This window comes from Cyanistes caeruleus, chromosome 13, assembly GCF_971803275.1.
Source record: "Cyanistes caeruleus chromosome 13, bCyaCae1.hap1.1, whole genome shotgun sequence".
NCBI lineage: Eukaryota > Metazoa > Chordata > Aves > Passeriformes > Paridae > Cyanistes > Cyanistes caeruleus.
This window is the reverse complement of record NC_141713.1, coordinates 2,548,161-2,573,642: the sequence shown is the minus strand read 5'-3', so window position 1 is coordinate 2,573,642 and position 25,482 is coordinate 2,548,161. Positions and strand designations below refer to the sequence as shown.

Genomic DNA, 25,482 nt, shown 5'->3' with positions numbered 1-25,482 from the left:
GGCAGCATGGACCACTACAGTGCAGACCTGGTTTTACCTAGTGGGCCATGTTGCTAAATTACAGGAAGGCTGAGGGTGCTCTGGGCAGTGGGTGTAGCACCATACCTGCAGCTTTCCGGATGTGCAGCACGTAGCCAATGATCTCCTTGGTGTTCTGCAGGGGCTTTTCCCAGGACACCTGGATGGTGGTTGCAGAGACAGTCTCTGCCCTCACGCCCTGAGGAGGGCTGGGCAGCCCATCAGCCCACAGCACGGTGAGGCGGGCGCTGGCCTGCGTGGAGCCCGCGCTGTTCTCGGCCAGGCACTGATAGATGGCTTCATCCGCCTGGTTGATCCCATAGATGGAGAGAGTGCTGTGTGGGGACATGAGAGGGACAAGCATCACACTGACTGCCATGGTCCCTGTGCTGGCTCCCATGGCAGGGCATCCCACAGCCTCTGTTTCCACAGAAAGCTATTCAGGAAGCTGTGGGCTTTTGGAGAAGGAAAAGTCCAGGAGGTGGATGTGTCATTCCCTGGAACCCGTGACTGGGTTGATTTATCCATCTCAACCTGCAGATTCTGTGGTTCAAGTATAGCCATGTGTGGACACAAGGTGGGACAGGGACCAGCAGGATCTAAAGGTGTGGATTCAGAAGATCCCAGCCACACCACAGAGCCAGCTCTGTCGAAGTGCATCCACACACCCAAAACAGCTTTAACTGGCTTAGCTCCAGTACATACCAGTGAGACCCATCCAGGCACTGCACATGGTTACTAAGCCAAGTCTAATCAAACACAGCCAGAAAGCCCTCTGGTGATGCTCTAATTGCATTACAGCACATTAAAGCTGTCTTAGGGTAACACTGGGATTAGCTGATTTATCCAGCAGGGTTATAGCCTCAGCTCCCACTTCTGCACTTCCAGAAACATCATCACCATGAGCCAAAAGCCAAAGCTTATGAGCAAGTCACAGGTCTTGTCTGCAGAACATCTGAGTGGAGTTTTGATGCTAGTGCATCGAAGCTTGCTGCCCTCCAAGGAAACAACCAGAACAGTTCTCTCAGCCTGCTCTTGGGGGCTTCCGTATCAGGTTTAGATGCTGTTTTATGTGCATCCTAGAAAGGACAGGCACTGGCTACCCTGGAAAACATCCCCTAAAGCAGGAGAAATCCAGCCATGTACCAGCCTCCCAAATGAACATATTCCTGAGCATGGTGCCCATCTCTGCGCTGGGATAACCTGAGTACGTGTGGCCACATGAACTGGAGTGGAGGCCCTTTCTGCACTGCAGGCCCCTCCAGCAATGGCTGTGGACAACTGGAGCAAGTTCAGGGCTAGCTCAAAGGCTACACCACCCAATATCTGTAAAACAACACCAGCGAATACTGACTCAGAAATAATTGTGTGCCACATTAGCTCTGTCTTGCTATTTGAATGTGCAAAACAGCTTTTCTTAACAACATCTGCTTACAAACAGGGACCCATCAATGAAACTCCACTCAAAGTCAAGCCAGGAACAACATGATTCAATGTGAATCCATCAGACACAAGGCCTCCTAAATAAATAAATTAATTCATAAATACTAAGTGTATTTCCCTTCTCAGGCAATGACTTCTAAGGTGGTCACTGTCACCACTGGGTACAGCTCTGAGCTGGAGCTGGAAGGGCAGATTTGACACTGAAGATGTTTTTTACCCAACTCTGAGGCAGCAGCTCAGGTTATGGTAAAATCTGCCTACAATGCCTTTGGTCCTGGGAGGGTGTTCTCACACACTGGACATCCTTGGGAAAACTTCAGAAGCTCACAGAGCTCTTTACTTTTCTGTAACAAATGATGCAAACCTAACTAAATTCACACCCCCTCCTTGCTTCTAGTGAGAAATCACTTACTTTCTTCTCCTGCAGTAAATTTTAGGTGGATCTGGAACTTGACTGCACATGAGTAAATCCCAAGCATCCCTGCTGATGCAGGGGGCACTTCAAGGCTTTTTGGGGATCACAATCAAAGCTGCCTTTTATGTAAATGAAAAATTGAACATTGGAAGTAGAAATGATAAATAACCTGCCACTGCCTGCCTGTGTGTCAGAACAAATGCTTCTTCTAATTGCAGCAAAATATTGGCCTTCCTGTATTAAAATTTATTATTGCTGTTGATTTAACATTCCTATTTCTGCCTTGCAAATTATCGGGGGCCATGGTGAGTGAGCAAATGTTTAACAGTCATCTATTTATGTCCTGTGCCTTTGTTTCCTTGGAAACATTGTAAATGGAATATCAAATGTGATGGTTTCAGCTGATATGGTGATTTTCAAGAATCAGCCCTAAGCTCCTCTCATAGCCACGGGCTCAATGTATCTGATTAAATGGAAGGAGAAAGGCAGAGCTGGGAGAGGGCGTGGGGAGGAAGGACCCAATGTGTGGCTCAGCTGTGTCAACAAGGGCTGACTCCTGCGAGGACAGATGGCAGAAGGCAGGATTACGCCATCCGAGAGCTGCACTCCCAGCCCTGCACAAAGCAGATGTGTGGAAGGAGCAGCAGCACTTCCTTCTGTCCCGTCAATGCAGGGATTATTTCCATGTGGCTGCTGTGCATCTGGGCACCCAGAGCAGCCAGGCTGGGCTGGCACATGGGTCAAGAGCAGCCTTAAGCTTCCCAAACACAAAGCAGATCTGGAGCAAGGAGTATTTAGGCTCCGCCACCTCCAGGTGCATTTACTTGCTTTGCTTAAAGAAAAGATGTGGAGGAAAGAGGAGGGGAGCTAGGCTGAAAAAACAGTGCAAGGAGCCTGATGGCAGTGCTGTGATTCTGGAGCCAAAGACTTCTCTCTCCTGGGAGGATCTGGGAGTGAGCAAAGCTCCTCATGTGGAACACAGATGATGTGCAGGATGCCAGTGGTCCTGGAAGGATGGCACTTGGCCACTGGAGCTGAGTGGAGTCTCTGTCACCCAGTCAAGTCAAAAGAAATAGAGTATTTTCTACAAAGTTGACATGGAACATAGCTGTAAAGTTGCTTCAAGCTTCAGAAAGTTCATTTTCATTGAGATTTCCTTGGCTGTGTTTGGATGTGCTGTGCAGTAAGAGCCTTGGCCATCCGTTACCTGGAGCCAATGTTACCTAGAATGATATAAAGGCAATGGGACATTAGAACAGCTGGATTTTTGGCTATGAGAGCATGGAGAAGCTGGTGAACAGAATGCCCAGCATCTAAACACCAGCTCCGTGAGAATCACCTCCCAGCATGTGGAGGATGTGCTGCAGCAGGGCCAGTGTTCAGTCCCAGGTTATGCTGGTTTTTGTCTTTTTTTTTTTTTAAAGAAAGCTCAAACAAAAGGAAAATCGGTAGTTGCCGTGTGAGAAGGCACAGAGCATCTCTGTGCATCAACCATCTGAAATATGCAGTGTCCTTTTATTTCTTCCCATCAACATGAAAAAAATCTGTCACTTTGGGACATCTGCTGCTGGAAAACTTTCCCGCGAGTGCCAGACTGGCAGCGCCGCAAGCACGTCAGACGAGGCGAGATGCCAGAAGGCTTTCTGCTGGTCACCAGAGCCGCTCGGCGAGCCGAGGGCTCCTTCACATCTCCACACAATGCCCTGACAGGCATTGATGGAAGTGGGGAGAGGAGCCGCTGCAGATTCACACCCGGCTGAGCTGAAACGAGAGGCCTCGGCTGCTCCAAAGCCGCAGTATTCCCAAGCTGTCTTCCCAGTTCATAGGCAATCAGGATGACTGATCTGGCTCGGGTCAGGGGTCCAGGCCGGTGACCGGAGATCGGCTTTCCAAAGGCTCCTCTGAAAAAGTCTGCAAACTGAAGGAAGCCTCTTCATCGATTCAGCAGCACAAAGAAGAGGGGCCCATCTGGGAGGGCATCAGCCTGCGCGCGCACAGGCGCACAAAGGAGGGAGTGTGATGAAATGAATGCAGAGAGCAGGCTGTGGCTAGCAGGGACGGCATTCTGAGTGCCAGCAGATACAGAAAGCCACCAGTGCCACATTCAGATGCCCCATCCCTGCTCTGCCTCTGTTTGTCGTGGCCTGTGTTGTGCTGTGCTGCACTGAATGATCTGTTCCTGGGCTGCTGGCCTGTGCTGTGCTGGGAAGGAGCCTTTGTTCCCCAGCTTTGCAGAAATGCCCTGTATTCTGAAGGTTGCCTCATACAGGCTGAAATTAAGATGCAAAATTGAAAAGTGACACTCAGCAACCAAGAGGGACACTGCATATCATTCCCAGCCCTCTATATGCATATTCTTACACATCCAGAAATTAAATATCATACAGAGTGTCCTGGGTGAAATTGGGTTGGGTGATGCAGAAGGACTGGTTTCTATTTTGCAGGTACTGCAGCCCACTGGCCAGGACCCCAGCCCAATCTTATGATTTCAGACTCATCCAAGAGCTGAAAGGATGTTGCTGGTACTAGACACTCAGTCTGTTTTTATAAGCCACAGAGCACAATCACAGACTTAACTGAATCCTGTCCCAGGAAGCAGAGGACCATGGGGAAGCACAAAACATCTCAGGAAGAGTACTGGGAGGGAGGGCAGAACCTGTATTGGTAGGACTGCAAATGCAGACAGCTGGGAGAGCTCTCTGCTGCTAAATGGAAAGTCCCTCAAACCTTTTCTCAAGCAAGCAGCACATACTGGAGAAGAAAAAGACCCAGCCTAATTTAGGGAGACTAATTTTAGTCTACACCACCATGGGCTCAGTCCTGCCTCAAAGCCTCCTGTGTAAGGACCATTCTCTGCTGATGGATTTTGCTGTGTGCAACAGTTGGAAAGAACACTTAAAACTCCTCACTTAATGCACTTCAAGAGCAGCTCAGTGGAGCAGCACACAGAGAAATTACACAGACAACTTGGTAGCAAAATAATTGCAGCCACATGAAAAGGAGAGACTGATGCTTGTTGCTGTTGGCTGATCCAGGGCTGCTGCAGGTCCTTTTTGTGGGATATGGCTGTGTGATCCCAGCACAGGATCCCTGCTTGATGCAGGGATCATGCTGATTCCCCACTGCTTAGAGGGCTTCGTGCACCCGTGCAGAGATCCTCCTTGCAAAGGCCATTTCCATGTGTCTTCCAAAGTCAAACCCATAAATTATGCTTAAATCAGGAGCAGCGGGTTCACATCCCCATCCCCCACGTACTTATTTGTCATGCTTCTGGGAACTGAAATATGATTTGCAATAGAGCACCCTTCCCTCAATCACAACTGTCTTCAAACACATGGCATAAGGAACTGCAGGCTTGCCTGTCCTCCTTTATGTGGTCCAAAACCATACAAATTGAAGTGTCTGTGGGGAGTGTGCACCATGAAGGGATGTATAAACCCATCTGCACTTTTCCACACTCAGCTAATGCAGGGTTTACAGAAAAAAGCCACCTTGTGAATGACAGGCTCTGGCTTCCCTGGGTTTGGTACCAGAAGGGCTGGCTGGGATGTTTGTACTTGAAGGCCCCTCTCTGTTTCTGGACTGGGATTTAACAGCATAAGAAGTGCAGGAAGAGAAAAGTTGTTCTGATCTTTATTTACAAAGGAATATTTCCCCTGATGAGCCTTGAACATGAATGGCCCTGGAAGTGAGACATTTCCAGAGCACTAAACCAAGTGCAGGAAGAATTTACAAAGGTCACCAAGCAGAGCGAATGCCACCTGAGCCCAAATTCTAACAAAGCCTTTTTCTGGTGGAACAAATGAAGTCCCTTAATTACAATTTGTAAATATAATCTTTCTGGAAAATCAATATTTAGAGAACCTGCCTTCTCTGAAGATGTTGGCCTTTGTTCTTTGCTATTCTGGCAATATAAACCCCATAGTGTGATACACTTCCAGGCTGAAAATTTCTGCCCTGAACCTGATTGTGTCAAAGGAAGAATAGCAATAAACCTTTCACAGTGGTAATTTGGGGACTATTTCATGCTTCTTTGTAAATTTTTAAGTAATAACCTAGAAGCATAATTTTACACAAGCCCAACTTGGTCAGTAACCACACCTTCCTCCTGCAGCAGTACTCCACTTCTGGACTGGTGATGCTGGGTGCTAGAAATTCCCCTTATACCTCTCAGGCATTTGGATCATGATTGATCAGAATCACTCCAGGAGCAACATGGGCATCTCTGTCAGCATAGAGGGGCAGACTCTGCCAATGCTGGATGTAGAGATGGCTCCACCAAAGGCCTAAAGGCTCCATCAGCTTCTCCCTGGGAGAGCTTGGCTCAGCACAGCACCACCCTGACAGCAGTCAGCTCCATCCCCAGCCCAGGGGCTGCATGGCAAGGCAGCCCCATCATCAGCTCCTTCAGTCATTTTTATTCACAGCTTTTAATGGAAAACCCCACAATTCCCTATGCCTGAGCCTTCATGCATTTTTCATTAACAATTATCCGCTATCCCAGAACTGCTTTTGATTTTTTGCTAATCATCGATTGGCTATTTTGTTCCCACACAGCTGGCATTTTCAAAACATAACAACCACCTCTGGAGAGGGCACAACAGAAGGCTGATCTTTAATGCTAATGTGCCCAGAAACCGTCAACACATCAGGTGATGGGAATTCACATCTGAGGGACCACGAGGGATGAGATATTTATTGGATGCAGCCTGTGAGGCTGATTTTACTGTGCTGAAAGCTGGAAGTTGCTTAGCAAGTGAATGTCTGATATTGTATCAGCAGTCACATCCAATCTCCAGTCAATCCAGTCCTGAAGCTGCATTCCAGCAATGAAGGGTTTCTGGAGTCCCCTCACCTCGTTGGGTTTGCTCTCCTTGGATTTGCAGTTACTGAATGTGAGAGACAGTGTGGGGTGAGGCAGATGCAAAAGGGCCCTTCACAACTTTGGGAAGCAACAGATCCACTGGCTTTGGGTTTGTGCTGCTGCCCACAGGGCCTCAAGCTTGCAGGAGCAGAGCAGCATCTCAAACACACCATCTTCTGCAGGTCTGCACCTTGCTTTTGGCCGTGTTAATTTACAAAAATTGCTCCCAATGACACATTTGGCAATCAATAGCACATGATATGTTTTGGGATGATTTACTTTTTTTTTCCTAAAAACCCCTTAGGGGGCATTCAGACCTCTATGACAGTATTAAGCAGAGTTTTAATCCAAATGGATTTTTTAGGAAACCATGTAATCTAATTAAAAAGCTCATAGTGTAGTTTAGTAGCTTCATTACTAGTAGATTCGAGATCCATCCTTATACAGACAAATATTTTCCAAGTGCAATAGACTGATAAATCCAAGACATAACCACAAACTGATTCTGCCTGGAACTAAGTGGGTTACAGCACTTAGTCATGCCCATGAGAGTAAAACAAAGGGCAAACTTGAAAAAGCTCAGGAAAAAATGATCTGTTGATGTGTCCCCTCACCATGGAGCTCCCAGCTCTGCTGCACCAGTGAGGGCATTTTCTAGAGTGACAGCTTTGGAAACCACCAGGCATGGCCACTTGCCTGGAGCTGGAGGTTGGAGTCGACCAAGACTGGTGTGAAAGAAGACAAAAGTTCAGCACTGTCAAGTACCACAGCCTGAGGGCTCAGCTTTACAATTGTGTTACTATAGCTTGAGAAGATGCCACGTGTCAGCTGAGCCCCAGGAAGGGCTGAGCTCCCTCAGCCTGTGCCAGATGCTGTAATCTGATCATTCAGCTCGCTCTGGAAAAGACTGATGCTAAATTGCATTAAATAATTCCCATAAGAAAGTGATTACAGAGATGTTCACCAAGTTGCAGTTCATGTGCATGGGTAGTACAGCTCCAGGCACAGGAGACATGACCATGACCAAAGACCTGACTCCTGCTCTCCTCAAGTGAAGAGGAATGATTTCACAGGCACAATGTCTGATTTCAGAGACATCTGGGCGAGACACAGAGCTGGATTCAGTGCCAGTTTTGCCATGGATTTAATGACCTTGACCACTTTTGACTTCACTTCTTCACCAATAAAAAAGGATGCACTAATCTCCCTCCTACCCCTTCTGCTCTGTTCACACAATAAAGGGAAGACATGCCTCAGAAAGCCATGCCATGAACTAGAATACCACATGCCTGAACTGAGTGTCATCTGTATGTGCACATACAAAGTATTCTGAAGCTCTAAAAACTTCCAGTTTGGAGAAAACCTCCTCTGACTGAGATGATTTTATTACCACTCACACTTTATCCTTCTCGCATCACACATCCTTCCATCACTCATGTAACAAAGATTTAAAACCCCTCAAATGAGAAAACAAAAAGCCACATTATACAGACACTCAGAAAAATAAACTCTTGTCCCCTGAGGAACAAGTCATGGTGCCTGCACAGCATTTCCCCCAACTGTCTAAACTGAAGGTCCAGACCCTCCAGTGAGGCTGGGTAGTTGCTTTCCTGAGACACATTTGTTAATATAGAGAGCAGCTCTATGACACCACAGAGTACAAACCTCTACCAATACATCAGGTTTACAACACAGGTGCTATTATTTTGTAGTGTATTTTTTCATGCTATTTCCATAGAAACTACATTGTCAACTGGTAATTTTCACACTAAGTGCATCATTTCCTCAATACAAACATCCCCATCCCCTCACAGGAAAATGCAGTTATTTAGTACTCAGAGAACACACTCTTCCCTGGTGAGATAAAAGGCTAAAGTTTAGTGAAAGTCAGGCTCCACACAAATATTATTTCTAATGTATTTACATTTGCACACCCAGGCAGGTCAATGTCCAGGCATTAAAGCACAGTTCCTCCACTGAGGAGTCAATGTGGTCCCTGTCAGCTCCAGGAACAACATTTAGCCTTGCAGATGATGATCAGGAGAAAAGAGAAACTTTTCCTGGGTTCCTGCATCAACAGTCAAGATCTAATATTGATGTCCTGGCACAAAAAATCATGGAGCACCGAACTGTAAGACTATAAGGCGCAGCCAGCAGGACTGGAGCAGTGTTTTAGTTTATCAAAGCCCAAGCTGAAACCACAGATCAGCTTCAGAACACTGCCACCTTCCCACTAGCTCTTTGTTATGCAGAAAGCAATCCAGATTTCTCCCACTCTCATTTCCACAGCAGTGCCAGAGCTCAGTGCACCAGCACCTACCTGTTGTTATTCTTCAGCTTGATGTGGTCACTGGTCTCCAGGATCTGCCCGTTCCTCAGCCATGTGATCTGGGGAGGGGGCTCCCCTTGGGCCACGCACGTGAAGATGGCAGTAGTCCCCACGGGTCTGGAAATGGACTGGGGATGCTGCACAAACTCTGCTGGGGCTGAGAGGAGGAAGGAGAACAAGGGTGAGATAAGTCATGATGATCCTACTTTATCCTGGTACAAAAAACCACCTTATCAATAAGCCTTGTCTGCCTGGGAATGTGGGATACTTGGCCAACCCACAGCACAGGCAGCAGATAACTCTGATTTGGATGGTGTGTCTGTAAACAATGCAAAGCATCCTGGCAGTCATGGCTTCACAGGAGGCCAGTGAAAGCCAGATCAGAAGTGATGGAATGCCAAGATTAATCCTGCAGGGTTCAGGCAAACAGGACCAAGGTTTAAGCCCCTTCATTTCTCCCTGGTCTCCCATGGAAAGCAATCCCAGTGCTGCAGCTGGGGAGCTGTGCTGTTTCCTCAATGGAGGAGCTTGAGCAACACCCTGGCTGTGTCTAAAGGACCTGAATGGCATTAGCAACTGCTTGAAATGGAAAGAAATGTGTAGATATCATACAGCAATCTGACAGGGTATTCTCTCCCCAGTAAACATCAGATTTGCTGCCAATTTTTCCTGTCAGCAGAAGATTAGGGAACCTTTTTTCACCCCAGATCTTCAGTCTGGGACTTCTGGGGTCCTGCGAAGCCTTGCAGAAGACTACACCATGCCTGTAACTGCTGCTCACCTTGTCACCAAATGTTTTCACCTTTGGCAGTAACATTTTTAAACAGAAAGTGATCTCTTCCTTCCAGCAGCTCAAATTAGATTTAAAATCATTTATCAGAATAAACCAGCGTATCAGTCTACAGAAAGCAGGGCCTGACAGACACTGCCAAATAGGTGAGATTATTCAAGCAGTTCTGCTTCAAAGGGCAAAGTGATAAATATACTGCAGGCTGCTACTGAAACCTAAAATCAGGTGGAACCAGCAGCAGACACAATGAAGACAAACAGATAAGAGGCACAGACCCATAATAAATTTACTGACTAACATCACATAACGGATGGCTGACATTAAATTTTTTTGACAAAAGAAAGATTATCCAGGGAAACACATTCAGAGCCACTCACTGGCATTTTCCAAGCATGGGGTTGGTGGTTGTGCCACAAGCAGAGATGCAGGGATTGAAAAAGAGAGCAAACTGGTCCAGCAAAATATACTGAGGAGTGGCCAGGCTGTAGGTGGGATGCAAGACTTGAGACTTATGGCTCATGGCCAAAACACCCCTTGGGGTTTCCTGCAGCATTTTGGGGGGATAAAAGTCTTTCCCAGCTGTGTGCCAGTAAGGGAAGAGTATGGCTACTGCTGTAACATGGCCAAACTGCAAGGGCAGGTGCTTGTGTGAGAGTAAAAGTTCAGTTGTGCAGATTCTAAGTCCTCCAAGCAGGAAGACAGAGGAATTCATCACAGAGCCCATCCCCCTTGAAGGAGCCTCCTTCTTCATTTTCAATAATCAGAGGGAAGTGAAGCATGGCAGGTCTGACTTACGTTACTGGTACAGGGTATCCTCCAGCAGAGTTTATTGTCAGGCCAGCACTGTCAGCGCTTGGCTGCACTAGTGAACCTGATCCCCGCAACCCAATGGACACAGACTTCCAGAACCTCCTGCTAAACCTCCCCATGTGCCAATCAACCTCTTGCCCTTTTACTTCCCTTCTGTGTTTTTGCTCTTACTTACAGATTAAAACAAAATTCAGGATGGGTTCAATAAAAGTTGGAAGCAAGGACAAACAGGGGAAAAACCCCTCATCCCTGCCATGAATGGCCCCTTTGTGGTGTACAGTGAGAGCATTAGAGACTTGATTTTCCTCAGCCTCCCGCCCCTCGCTTTGTGCTGGCCCAGTTTTGCAGGAGCAATTATTTTGCAAGTGGCTGTGCACCTCCCTGCTTTCATCTGGGCTCCCGAGCTGCACCCGCAGCACTCGCAGGTGCAAACCCACGATGCCAAGGAAGGGCACAGCCACCTCACTACAGCTTCACTAAAGATCCTCTTGGCTCTTTGCCTCTGCCTCCCCCTCGCTTCATCAAATCTCAAACCCATCGTTTGTTCCAGCAGAAACAAAGTTGAAATATGGAAAGAAGCATCCAGCATAACCCTTCTGGAACCACCAGCTCTCCTTATCCTCCCTTATTAGCCCGTGTCAAGAGGGAGTAATTGGAGCGGTGTCGCGTGTGACTCGGGGTAACGAACGTGCAGCTGCGGCCGCTGGCTCGGCGCCAGTGACACTGCTTGGTGCCATGGCCCCACAGGTTCCTCGGGTCCCTGCTCCTCTCTGCCACCCCTCCTCTTTGCTGCCTTGCTAAACACAACCCAGACCCTGCTTAACTTGATTAAACTCTCTGGGGAGCACGTTCCCACCTCTGCTGTGCCGAGCTGTCCCCCGTTCCATGGCATTCCTCACTGCAAGGCACAGACTGCCCTTCCACTGCTTCTGCTCCTCCTGGCTTTCCCCAGACATTGTTCTGTCCTGTTGAGGTCTCAGCAGTGTGAAGTTGTAGTGCCAAAATGGCCCAGGTTGAAACAGAAACCCATGCAGTCAGAGGACATGGTCTGGGAACAGATGGAGTTCAAAGGACAGGGACTGAGTGGCTGTCCCTCTGCTACCTGCACCAGGATGCACCCAGCCTGTGTTCATAACCAGTGCCCCAAGGAAGGCGCCCTCAGGCAACTGCTGGTGTGTGGTCTCAGGGCAAATGGCTCCTTTCCTGGGCACAAAAATACCTCCTCTCCCAGGTCCTCTCCCCTGCCCTTCCAAATGATTTTGACCCAAGAGTTTGCCTGGGTTAATGGGGAAGGAGCAAAAGCAAACCCTGCCCACTGCCAGCTTTGCCTTCAGCTAAGCCCTGCCTGCTGCCAGCCCTTCATCCTCATCATCACTCATAATTAACAGAGCATCCTGTCAGGGCCCATCCCACTCTGCATGGAGATGCAGTGGCCTGAACGCTTCTGCCCTTTCCACACTACATGCCAAAAGGCCATTGCAGGCAGCCAGAGGAAGCATTTCTCAGCCCTCCATTATGATTTAATAAAGATATCCGTAATAAAGATCACTGTTAGGAGTAGAGGATTCAAACGTGACAGGAAGAGTGGGCAAGATCCAGCCCTGCCTTGTGAAGTATGAAGAAACCAGAGCGTTGATTATTCAGGACTTAATGGGAGGGAGGGGATCATGCAGTTTGAATGAATATTTAAAGGCATGACATTGGTATCAAAAAGCAATAACACTTAATACCACCCCCAGAATTGTTAATTAAGTGATTCAATAGCTTTTACTGTGCTCAGCAAACTGTAATAGCGTGGAGATGTACTGCAATACTATCTTCTAATGGGAGACCCCCGTGGGCTCCATCTCTTCCAGGACTTGTCAGCAGGGACCAGCAACCAGTGTGTCCCCCAAGAATATCAGGGAGCTTTGCTGTCCTCGCCATGAGATTGTGGTGTGGTGCTTATGGCTGTGCTTGATGGCTCACAGAAGGTCCCAAGGATCACTGAGAAGATCCTAAGGTTAAGGGAGCACTGACAGCCAATGCTCTGGTGCCAGACCAATCTGTGCCTCTTGCATCTCACTATAAAGTGTCATTAATTCTCAAGTGGACAGAGTGGCAGGGTCAGGGAGGGAGGCTGGGATAAAGAGAAGGAAGAATAACATGGAAGCAACAAAACCTCATAAATTAGGCTACTGGCACTCACAATAAGGGTATAAAGGAGAAGTCAGGTCAACAGGGAAGTCACTCAAGCACAGCAGATGGTGACAGGAGATTTAAGACAACTGCTGCTCACTTGGCTTCTCTCTGTTCACTATAGAGGATATTTAGATGTTTACCTGAGTAACTTACAGTATCATTGATTGGACTGCAAGGGCCAAAGGTGGAAACTGTGCCATGTCCCCTGGAAAACAGGCAAAGAACACTCAAAGGGGTTGTCATGGAGCCTGTCTTTCAGCCCTCATTAAATTCTTGTCCCATCAAGGTGCAGGCCAGAGTTCTACAGCAGCAGAGTCATGTCCCCATGTCACCCACAAGTGTGGTCCTGGAAGAACGCTCCATAGGGATCAGACATCCCAGATCACTTCAGCATCCTGACAGACAAGATTTGAGTGCCCACCTGTCCCTGCATGGTGGCTTTTCTTGAAAGAAAATGTGGAGAACTGCTCCATGGGGAACACTGGCTCACAGAGCACGTATTGAAGCTTGTTTGTAGAATGAATTCAGGGCTAAACTCAAGGACAAACCAAGTACCACAGAGCCAAGCCTAAACCACAGCAACTGCAATACATCTGCTGCTGAATTGCAGCCCGCAGCCAAGGCTTGTGATGCCAGTGAGCAAGAACGATGGAAGAAACATCAGGAAGCGCAGCGGTGGCCGGATCTGCTGGACCAAGGAGCGCTGCCCAGTCCTGCCAACAGAAAGCAAGGCGAACAAGGCAGGCATTGTCAGCAGAGCCTTCAAACCCATGTCCTTAAGATGGGCCCTCATTTATGAGATAGGATCTCATTTTTCTGCATAGCTTTCAGGAGGAAATGAAGCGTGGAGTGGAGAACACTGGTGACCATCTGGCCATTCACAGCCCATCAGTTTGTTATGACACCAAACACATAATAAAGCACAAAAGATTGCACAGGAGGTAGAGGGAAAGTGCTTTTTTTTTCCCTTGCCACCGAAGCCTACTCTTCCCTTGCCTCACACACACGCACACCCTTGGTTTCAGTCGGCGCCGCATTCGGCCCTTCGACAACTCCCCCCGTGAGACTTTCATTCGAAGCCCAGCACAAAGCAATATTCAAATGGCTGCGCTGGGATCTGAAGGGAAAATGGAAACTTTCTTGTGTGAGAACCTTACAAAAGAGATCAAAGGAGCCTAAATGGCCAAGGGAGGGTAGGGAGGGAAGGAGTGGGGGATTGACGCCTTCTCCTCTGGAGGGAGGAAGAATTCCCAGGAAGATAATAAGATGGTGTTAGATTATCTGAAGGAAAACCTGCAGTGGAAAGGACATTACTGCTGGAGGAAGAGCAGAGCCCTGTGTTAGGACACCTCTGCCCATGCAGCTGCTGGATGGGACAAGGACCACCACTGTCAGCAGGGAGGACATGATCTCAGTTCCAGCCTCCCACTAGCTCCTTGTCTTACAACAGGAAATATCAGCCTTTCTCCTCCAGTTTCCCACCTATAAAACATCCCTCCTACAAAAGACTGGGGCAAGTTAATTTGTGTCTCTAGGCACTTCAAGGGCCCCTGCATAAAGGCAGCAAGTACCTGGCCTGGTGTGCTTTGAGGACGCCGCATTGTCCTAGCCCTGTGCTAACTTCCTCTCCAACCAGGCTTTTGATAGCCTGCTCTTTGCTTTTCTTCTCTTTACAGATGTAATTTGCATCACTGACATCTTGACAAAGATAAAACCCACAGTCTCCCATGTCAGTCATTATCGCTGTTTTCTTCCCAGACGAACCTGAACAGCAATCATTTGTACCTCTCAGCTGGAAAATTCAGGCAAAATGAGATGCAGAGGCAGGAAAAACTGCTTCCAGAGGGAGGGTGAACAAACCTGGGATGAGCTCAGCTGCCTGGCCAGGGTCTGCCATTACCCTGCTTGGGGAACATTCCCCTAAAAAACAGAAAGCACTTTAAGGATGGGCAACACAGGTTGGGGTCCTGGACACTGCAGGTCCTGTCTAAGGGCTACTCCAAGAGCACACTGGCCACACTTCTCCACACCACTGCCAGCTTCTCTGCTGATGCTGGATGCAGGAGCATCCTCTTTCCAAAGAAAGACTGGGCTCCAATGGCACTGTGAGTGACATTTTGGGGAAAAATTTTATCTTGGCTTGCCAGGAGAAAATACACAGTAATTCTACAGCAGCTGAACTCCAGCACTAGACCAGTTGCTCAAGAGCTGATGTTCAAATCTCCAAAAAGACTAAAAACTGCTATCTGTAGCAATGAGAGGTTGTGCTACCTTTCAGCCTCTCACTCAGTTGCTAACAGGAGCAGTCAACCATATTTGATAGCTGTATTTTTGAAACTTCATGGATTTTCCAAGTAATTTGTTTTGGGTCTGCCTCCCTGCCTCCTGGACATCAGCGTGGCATTTGGGCTTAGGAGACTACCATGTGCAGTGCTGTCCTGCAGCAGCTCTAAAGGGTTTCAATCTGTAGAGAGGTTGCTCTTAATGCTGGAGCTGATGTTTCTTAATCAGGGGATTCATAGCTGTGCCAGCTGGGAGGTCCCCTCATTGCACTGCTCACCCAGAAATCCAAAAGCAAGAGAAACAGTGAGTTTTCACCTTGTCTCATGCCTGATCAGCACCTCAGGAGGCACAGGCAGCCCTTTCTGCACCCTTTCTACATTGCTCCTCCACGGCTGGTGGGATCACTGCCAGCGACTCCTGCGATCTGCTGGGTGACATCAGGGCTGGAGCAGGGTGAGCACCAGGGCTGGAGCAAGGCACTTTCCCCATCAGCAGCAGAAAGGTTCAATTAGCAGCTCCGGCAGGAGGTGTGTAATTTTAGATTCAGGATATCATCAGTCAATAGTTAATGAGTGAACTGATGAGAGCGGGATGCTTTAAGTGGACTAGCTTGAAGAGGAGGTGAGTGCCTGTAATCAGGGGCGGATTGCTGCCATTCAGAGCACACTGCCAGCTGGGTTTGCCTTCTCAAATGCTTGCCTGGCTCCCCTCACCATGGAGACTGGTTGTATGGAGCATGTGGAAAGGACTTGTGTGCTTTCCCTAGTGCTGATCTCTACTTTGGGCTGAACTGCCCTTTACAAGTAGCATTTCAGGACATTTGCTGCAGGAACAAGAGTAACCTGTATCCCATGGGCACAGCCCCCAAAATGTGCTTCAACTAGGTCCTGGAAACTGGCTCAGACATAGTATCAACTGCTACATGAAACAGTCTCACAGACTTTTTGGAAATGGTTTTAGACTTATTGGTGCCATTTCAGTTGGAAAGCAATACTCCGTGAGTGGTATCCACTGCTGCATATCACTGCAGGAGTCATACCTATCATTCAGAGATGTCCAGTATGAGAACAGTGACCATGTCCCTGTATCACTGAGGACCACGAGACAATGAATTTGGCTGATCAATTCAGGCTTTCTGCTGAGATACACAAGTATGATAACAAGTAACAACCAGTGTCTGCTAAGAAAAAGAATGCCTGTGATGGAGTGAGAAATCACTGTAGCCCATACAGCTGATGCCTCAGTTGAACCATACCTGGTTGTGACTCACCTGTGTGGGACACAGACAAACACCCACCTGGGAAACCACATGTCTAGAAAAGAAGTGGTTTTTCTGGTACCACCAGAGAAGTGAAGTCAGCACTTGTCCAACCCAAGCCCTCAGGGTCCCAGGGGCTCACCTTGCACGACGAGGCTGCCCTGCGCGGTGCGGCGCACCCGCGTGCCGGGTTTGTTGGCGGCGCACACGTAGATGCCAGAATGCTGCACTGTGAGGTCTGAGATCATGAGGTTTCCTGTGCCCAGCACCTGGATCCCCTCCACGCCAATCGGGCGGCCGTCTGAAAGAAGGAGAGAAAGACAAGAGTCACATGCTGGAGCTCTGGGTGAGGTTCTCCAGGGCACAGCCCTCAGTGAGGTCCAGTCTAAGTACTTTCGGAGTGGTGCCACATTCTGCTACTGCCATTTGCCAAGTAAAGTCCATGGGATTTAGCTGATGCTCTTATCAGAACTGCCTTCTACAGAAATCAGATCCTTATTGACATGTTTGCCCAAAATCCCTCTTTGTTGCTGCTTAAAAACCCAAACTACCACCACAGGAAAAATGAAAGCTTTCAACCACGTGCTCAGATTAAGATGAAGCACCCAGAACACAGTTCAGCAGACTGGTTAAACCAAGCTAAATCATCTCAGCTTCTCTGAGCCATTGCCTGGGTTCTTGCATTAGAATGAGCAGGGATCCAATCAGCTCAATAGTCTATTTCCAATAGAGAGGCTTCAGGAAGAAGACCAGCCAACCTACTACAGTGTTTCCCTGATGCACTTTCCCAGCCACCAGCAATTTATGGCCTGCATATTACCTGACACAGAAGTTACACCACTTTACCTGACAACCACTGATGGATTTTTGTGGCTTCTGAAAATAAGAGAACCCTGTATTTTTGATTCCTTAGCCCTTGAACACACACTAACTCAGGGCTGAGGAAGTGGTTTCTGAGCTGGTGGGTAGATCTCATTGACTCTGGCTTGGAAAGGCAACTGAAAAGGGCTGCTCGCACCCTGAGTGCTGGATATGAGGCATGTGAAATAGTTCAGTATCAGGGAATTCACTTTTTTCCTGTTTTCTCTGGAAAATTCTGAGCCAGCTCTAATTACAATGTGTTTCATTAGTATCAGGCTATTGCTTTCTATTGTTCCATTGATTTTGTTTTAAGACACTGTCTGACAAAGGCAGCTCTAAATCAGGCCTAACACATGTCAGGGTGTCTGAGCAGAGGGGCAAAGCAGGGGAGGAGTTTCACTGGAAGAGCAGTTAAAGGGAGCACACTTTCATCAGACATGGATCAGGAATTCAGTTCTCTCAAGTTTGCTCATGGAGGAGTTTAAAGAACCTACAGGACCCAGAGAAGCAAGAACCAGCCCTAGTGATGTACCCACCTGACCTCCCACGAGACTTCCATACTCATGTGCTCCACTACAGTACAAGAGCCTGGTCTTGTGCTCCAAAGTCTGTGCCATAATCTTGCCATGAGCTTCACACTCCAACACAGACAGCATACAGGGCTAGCTAAAAGTCACCCTGCAATCACATGCTTTAGATTTAATATTATGCTTTGCATAATAAAAAATATTAGAAAATTTGGGTCATTCATAACCAACAGGTTCTGGAACAGATTGGGAAAACTCCTGCTCCTCCATGGACTGTAGATGGATCTCTGCTTACCTGTGGAACTCCATGGGCTGCAAAGGCACAGCTGCCCCACCATGGGCTGCACCCCAGCCTGCAGGGGACTCTCTGCTCTGGCACCAGAAGCAGATCCTGCCCCTCCTTCTGTACTGATCTTCGGGTCTGCAGGGTTGTTCCTCTCATGTTCTCACTCCTCTCTCCAGCTGCAATTTGCTCTTGTGCAATAACTTTTTTCCCTTAAATTTGTTAACCCAGAGGTGCCACCACCACTGGTGATGGGCTTGGATTTGGGCAGTGGTGGGCCCATCTTGAAACCAGCTGGAATTGGCTCCATTGGATAGGAGGAAGCTCCCAGCAACTCCTCACTAAACCCACCCCTGTAGCCCCCACACTATCAAAATCTTGTCATGCAAACGCAATACAACCAGAGGAGTGAGGGATTCCATTTCAGATTCCAGGCAGCATCCAGCTAGGAAACATCAGCAAAGCAGGGACTGAGAGCTACAAAAGCACTTCCCAAACCCATCTCCTGCCATGCTCTGCATATATTGTTTTTCAGGAAATTTTGAAGCTTAAAGGTTTCATTGCTTCATTAGACAGGAAATGCCAGACCTCTTCATTATTTGCATTGCAAAGAAAAATGCTCAGGTCTTTTAGAGAGAGAAAAACAATGTCATTAAAGGATCACACTGCTGGCCAAGCCACCACAGTAAATGGCTCAGTCATAAAAAGGACAGTAAAACATGACCTGTCCCACATTTAATGAGCAATAACAAGGAATCATTCCTTCCAAACAGCATTTGAACTGAAGTGTAAAGAGGTCTGAATTAAATCCAAATTGAACTTGATTTCATCTTTTAAATTAGACCTTTTGGAAGTCTGTATTTACAATAGGCATAAAAATCAAATCTCCCTTTTGAGGGAGGGATGGGGCTGGTGAAAGATGCGAAATGGTCATATCCAGATCCTTCATCACATCACTTGAGAAATACCTTGAGAAATACCACGGAAATGTGACTTGAATGTCAGCAGTTTTACTGTATTATTTATAACATGCTCCATCATTTAAGCATGCAAAGATTCAGCCTGCAGCAGGTGCTCCCCTCCCAGTCCAAATACCAGCATCAATATGCCCTCAATTATCTCTCCAACTCCAGTTATTGGAAGTCTGGTGGTCTGAGGAAACATCACCTGTCCACACATCTCTCTTTTCCCTGGAGAACAAAGCTCTTCAAGCTCAGCAGCCTCGATGGATCTGCCATTTGGGTCAGTGTGGCCACCTCCAACAGCCAGCAAAGATTACTGTCCCTGATCATCTCAGACACCTCTCACTCAACCCCTCCCTTTCCAAAAGCACTGGAAAGGGCTTCTACAGAAACATCTCTACTTTCCTGGTCTGCTCCATCCTTCTCACTCTACTGTGCCTCACTCAGCCTGAGCCATCCTGCAGTCAGCTAAAGGGTCTTCAGCTAATATCTAGTCCAACTTAGCAACACTGACAACACATATAAATAATACAGAGTGTTTACACAAGAAATTCCTTGCATCCTGAAAGCTCAGCACTTTGCAGAACTACTGTACTGAGGGACTGATGTTTCACACCTGCTTTGCAAAGGTTGCTATTTATTTTAACCCTGTTTTCTTTACACGGAGACCTGAAGAATGGTTTGGATCAGGCAATCCAAACCCTGTAAATCCACCTTCCTGGCATCACCTGCCACCACAAAGTCATCTCTTCATGGAGGAGACCTGAAAGTCTGCAAAACCAACACTTGCTCAGTTCCAAAAGCTGTCAGGACCCAGGCAGGCTTGAAACCACTGCTCATTTACCATGACCTTCCACTTCTTTTAAAGAAGTCAAAAGAAGAAAATTTGAGGGCTGAAAAAAAGCCAGCCTGGAGGGAAATACCTGACAGACTCTCTCTTTCGATTCCTCAGTTGATGAGGACAAAAGGGGGAGGTTCAGCTCTTGTTTCAGATAATTAATAAAGGAGACCATTCTCCAAATGGGAGATGCTCCCAACAGATGATCTGTTCATGGACAAGTAGAGACTTCACTGAACCACAGAACAGGGTTGGAAGGGATCATAAAGATCATCTCATTCCAATCCCCCTTCCATGGACAGAGAATTCTATTATGCCAGGGTGCTCCAAGCCCAGTCCAACCTGGCCTTGTACACTTCTGGACATGGGGAAGCCACAGCTTTTCTGGGGAGCCTGTGCCAGGGCCTCCCCACCCTCACAGGGAACAATTTCTTCCTAATATTCCATCTAAATCTACCCTCTTTCAGCTTAAAGCCATTTTCACCTTGTCCTATCACTGCACACCCTTGCAAAAAGTCCCCCTCCAGCTTTCTTTTAGGTACTTCCAGGTTCCCCACAGGGGTGAAGTCTGGATGAAAGACACCTGCAGTTTGGGAGCCACATTATTTATTTTTCCAAGGTGTATGTGATACTTTCTGGAGCCCATTCTCCGCCTGCTAACCGAGTGATTGGCACACCAGCACCAATTACAGAGCCCCCTTAAAACGTGCCAGGCGATATGAATATGCAACAACACGAACGCCTTTCTTTTGTAAGTAGCAAGTAGAAAGAAAGTAACAACTTTCTAATGTTGATCATTTAGGTCTTTTGTGAATTCTTTGTATTGTGTCATAGTAGCCTTCCACTTTTTAGACACATGGGTCTCCTGCTCCTGCGGACACTGGGCACTGTGGATTAGCATATTTAGAGTACATTGCAACAGTTGACTATTCAGTATGTGAAGTGGTGAAATTTACTCTATTATTTCTAAACACTTACAGGAACGGTGCTCCTGTCAACCAGTCAGCAATCTATTGCAAGCTTCTGTGTCCAATAAGTTACCAATTAATTGGCTCCTACAATTGTTGTATAGTTTACTTCTTGAATGGCTCCCTCTTTAGTAATTTCCTTCCCATTGTGCAGCTCTTTCTGACAACTTCTGTATAACGCTATCAGATAATCACTGTCCTTTCTTTCTCGCCTCACTTTTCTGTATCTCTCTAAATAGTTTATTATTCTGCTTTGGTACCTTTTATGGAGGCCAGCTCAGTGGCCTGTCAGTTAAAGGGTAAGGATACATTAAAATCGTCGTTCATTCAAAAGGCTTTGCAGTAAGTGCCCAGGATATTCATTTGTGCACACATACAGGTCCAAGCCTGAAGTGCGTAGCTCTGAAAGGAAAATCCCTATCTTCCCTGAACAAACCCTTAATGATTTTACATCTCTCTCAGAGCCTGCTCTCTAATGAATGTTGACATTTCATGCATGGCGAGACACAGGAATTCTGTTTGTGGTCAGGCGCTACAACATATTCCCAAAGAAATTAAATTCAAAATTGATTGTGTGACACTCAAAAACTGGCCCAGAATTTGAATGATTTCCTTCAAGTGAAATATAGCTGCCTTTCCCACTGAAAACCAGCCAGGTTTTAGCAAAGCCAAAGCAAGAAGTGCAAATGGTGTTTATAGCTTGCTTTTCCCTGTACCAGAAAGCTGTGAAAGCAAAATTGTTCTTTTGCTCCTTTTTGACAGAAGAAATGCCACAATGTCAAAACTGTGAGCAAAGGGGCTCAGAGAGAGTTTCCAAAAAGGCAATGTTCCCTGTGCAAAGCCCCAGAAAAACAAGCAATGCCACAGCTCTTCCTTACTTCTACAAGGCAATAAAGATGCTCACACAGAATTGACTTCTTTTGCTTAAATAAAGCCATTCCCATTGCTAAATCAGCAGCATCTCTCTGAGATTTTGTGGCTGTGGATTTTTTTATGGATTAAAAGTGATTTTTTTTCTAAGCTGAGTGAGTTACCTGTAGGAGGAACTTCAGGAAGAAGACCTTCACATGGAAGAAGTCAGAGATGACAGATACTCGGAGGACCTCCCTGTCCAGCACAAACCCCTCTCCTTCCTTGTGATCACACAGACAAGGAGAGATGAAAGCACTTCTGAAATGGCTACAAAGAGATGACAAAACCTCCAAGTCATCCAAAAGCCCGTGCAGTGCATCGTTGTCAGGATCACTGTCATCTTAAACAAGACCTTGTGATGCTTTGGACAGGAAACATTCCTGCTGAAGGGGAGGGAAAATAACAGGATCTGTTTCCCATTCAGTAGCTCTGATTCTGTTGCTGTGCTGCAAAGCAGAGTGGAGAGGATATTTATTTTTGGTGGAAGGCAATGCTGAGCTCAGACCATCCAGACAAACATCACACAGTGCTATTACATCTTCATTATTGCACTGTGCTATAGAGACAAGTGTTTTCAAGAAGGTAATAAACACTTATAATTAAGGCAATTATAAAGTAGTTTATTATAGTTGAGTACTAACATAGAGCTGCCTTGTGTCCAAGAGAACCAAACCAGTGATACAGAGTATCTGGGGAATTTTTAAAACAGCATCAATCTGATGGTTATGGCTCTGGAGGCAAAAATACCAGTTAGTGGCATACAAAGGCTGATTTTACAAGCCACTGGAGGATGCAAGGAGGAAAAACATAGCAAAAATGTTCAGCTGATATTGGATGCAAGTACTCATTCCCTGGGCAGGCAGCTCTGGAGTGGGAAGTCACCCTGCCCATGAGCTGACCCTGACCCTTGGAGAGCCATGGGGGTGGAGTCCCACATCCAGCACAGCAGCATGAGACAGAATTATCCTTGTTTGTGCTTCACAGCCACCCTGGACACAAGGAGATGAGCATCCCAAAAATGATGTGACCTCAAGGACCACAAGATCTCAGGAAATCCTAACTGAACCTAACCCCACTGTGCACACAGGCAGAGTTCCAAGCTCTGGGAGATAGAACAAAATCCATCAGCTCTTCACTCAGCACAGGTTTCTGAAGGGCAATGGAAGTGTTGCTCTGAGCAAAACAGTTTCTAAGCTATCATCACAAAGTTAGAACCTAAAATAAACCTTAGAGAAACATGGCCCTTTGCTCTTCCTCACTTGCATGATGCCATCAGACACTGTCTCTGGTTTCCATGCTGATTTAAAAACATATCACAGGCCCCAGCAGCAAGCATTTGTTTTTTCAGGGCTTCAGACACACTACCTTAAACACTCTTTCCCCCTTAAAATTGTTTTAAAACTCCCTGAACAGGCAGCAAATTTCTTTCAAGTCTGTTTTTATGTGAAAGATGTGTTTGTGTATGATTTTGCTTCTCTAGGCCAACAGTGGTGATGTTTTTGATGCAGCAGAAGAAGATGCTGTCACTTGAGAAAAGATAAAATTATCACCTTTCATGAAACATCTACAGGTTTAACCAACCCACTTCTCTAACAGCTGAAAACAGAATCTTGGCAGAGAGAAAAAACAAAGTCTAGGCATGAGGATAAAAAGCACTTCAAGCCTACAATTACCTTCTGTGGGAAGGGAGAGGGTGAATCAGTTGTTGTATAAAACAGTCGGTGGCACCTACCTATTTCCTACATGATGGCTATGGAGAGGAGGAGGAGGAGGAAATCCCAGTGACCCCTAGGGCTTACCGAGGCGGCTCCAGGAGACGATGGGCCGGGGGTTGCCGGTGGCGATGCACTCCAGCACCGCTGTCTGGTGCACGGTCAGCGTCAGGTTCTCCGGGCCCACAAGAATCATGGGGTCCTTGTACACCGTGGAGTGGGAGCCTGCAATGACAGCACCATGGTCAGAAGGCTTCTGATTCCCTCTTGTTTAAAGGGAACATCGAGGATTCCAGGCATCCTCTATAAACACATCTCCTCTAAGTACATATCCTCTTCCATCGGGAACTGTGGTGACAGCGGAAGGAATAATGAGCTCAAACTGCAAGAGGGGAAATTTAGGTTAGATGTTTGGAAGAGATCAAGGAAGACCCCTGTTAGGGTGGTGAGGCCCTGGCACAGGTTGCCCAGAGAAGTTGTGGATTCCATCCCTGGAAGTGTGTAAGACCAGGCTGGACAGGACTCAGAGCAACCTGCTGTAGTGGAAGGTGCCACTGTCCATGACAGGGGGTGGAATGAGATGATCTTTAAGGGTCCTTCCAACCCAAACCATTCCCAGTTTCTAAATTAAGTGGCTGGTGTAACCCTCAATAAATCTGAGATGCACATGAAACAAAAGGAGCACAGTGTTTGTGTGTCAGTCACACTGAACATGTTTTAAGCATGTATTGATTATTCCTGGGGAAAACCCCTGAACCAATGATCCAGCCACAAACAGCCCTGTTAACATTTGGATATCAGCAGCATAAAGAGGGAACTGCAGTGTGAACTGCAAAAAGAAGATTTGCATGGTATATAAGGAAAACATAACATGCAAAACAGCAAGAATGCAAATAAATGAAGGAGTTGTTTTATCTTTCAGCATTTCAGGCCATAAAGTAATCCACAGAGACCACAATGCCTAACTCTGTCTCTGTGAGCATCCTCCCTTGCTGCTGGTGACACTTACTCAAAAACACCTGTCCTGGGGCAAGGAGTGATGGAGGTAACAGCCCCTGACTCCAGCTGAGGAGCTTTCTGAGAGGAAACTCCTCTGATGACTGCACCCCACATTTTCCTACCATTTTCCTTCAGGGAGAGGATGCACCCCATTGCACTGATAAAACTGTGACACATTTGCTGCTCATGATACAATTACTAACTAATCCTCTATTTGCACTATAGTAGCACCAAGTGGCAGCAACTAAGAATAAAACCCACCATGCAAGATGGATGTACAGACCCATAATAGAACAAAATCCTAGCACAAGGACCCTGGACACCAGACAGGCACAAGAAAGGCAAAAGAAAACACATTTCACTAGACAGAACAATAGCATGGGACAAAAACATCATCCTGTGTTATGTATACCACAGCTGAACCCACATCTCCTGAGTCCCTAACTAGTGCCTTATCCCTAGGCTGAATGTCCCTGCAGCCTTTAGTCCCATTTGGAAGCAAGAGAAGAGGAAACCCAAGAGATATTCTCATTTCTCCATCAGTAAACAGGAATACCGAAAATCTCTGCATTAGTCTTTCTCCCCATCTCTGATGAGAGCTGGGTTATACTCCAGAAATGCTGGGGTCAAAGCAGTGTTTAAGGAATTCCATCAATCTTACAGCTGCTGGCAAAAAAAGCTCTGTACACCTGCAAAGAGAGATACTTGGGCTGGTCTTCTGCCCCTGAGCAGGAGTGGGGCACAGGCAGGGCTGAGGAGCACAGCCCTGGCTGGGCTTTTCCACAGGGACCAACCCACACTGACTCCTGTACATGGACTTCCCAATGCTCAAAAGGCTCATTACAGAGAAGTGATCCACCAAAATCTATCCACAGGGGCTTTTCTCCAAGAAAAACAATTTCTTTCTGCACTTTTGAGTATTACCCTTCCACAGCAGCTCAGGGGCTGGAATCAGGGCATAGCAGGGGGATTCCACAGTGGTCCAAGGGCAAGCACAGATCAGAGCAGCTCGTTTGTTAATTGTTCCTA

The 25,482-nt window shown here is 47.0% G+C and overlaps 1 protein-coding gene across 1 annotated transcript in view; it reads right to left on the bottom strand.

Annotated features, from left to right (window-relative positions):
• Positions 1 to 25,482, bottom strand: part of IGDCC3 (immunoglobulin superfamily DCC subclass member 3) — a 96,189-nt gene that overhangs the window by 7,776 nt on the left and 62,931 nt on the right. The window contains exons 5-8 of the mRNA XM_086848789.1: positions 23,542 to 23,679; positions 16,534 to 16,692; positions 9,061 to 9,226; positions 106 to 353 (exon numbers count right to left, since the gene is read on the bottom strand). Coding sequence (XP_086704915.1) covers positions 106 to 353; positions 9,061 to 9,226; positions 16,534 to 16,692; positions 23,542 to 23,679 — 711 coding nt within the window. The remainder of the gene's footprint in view (positions 1 to 105; positions 354 to 9,060; positions 9,227 to 16,533; positions 16,693 to 23,541; positions 23,680 to 25,482) is intronic.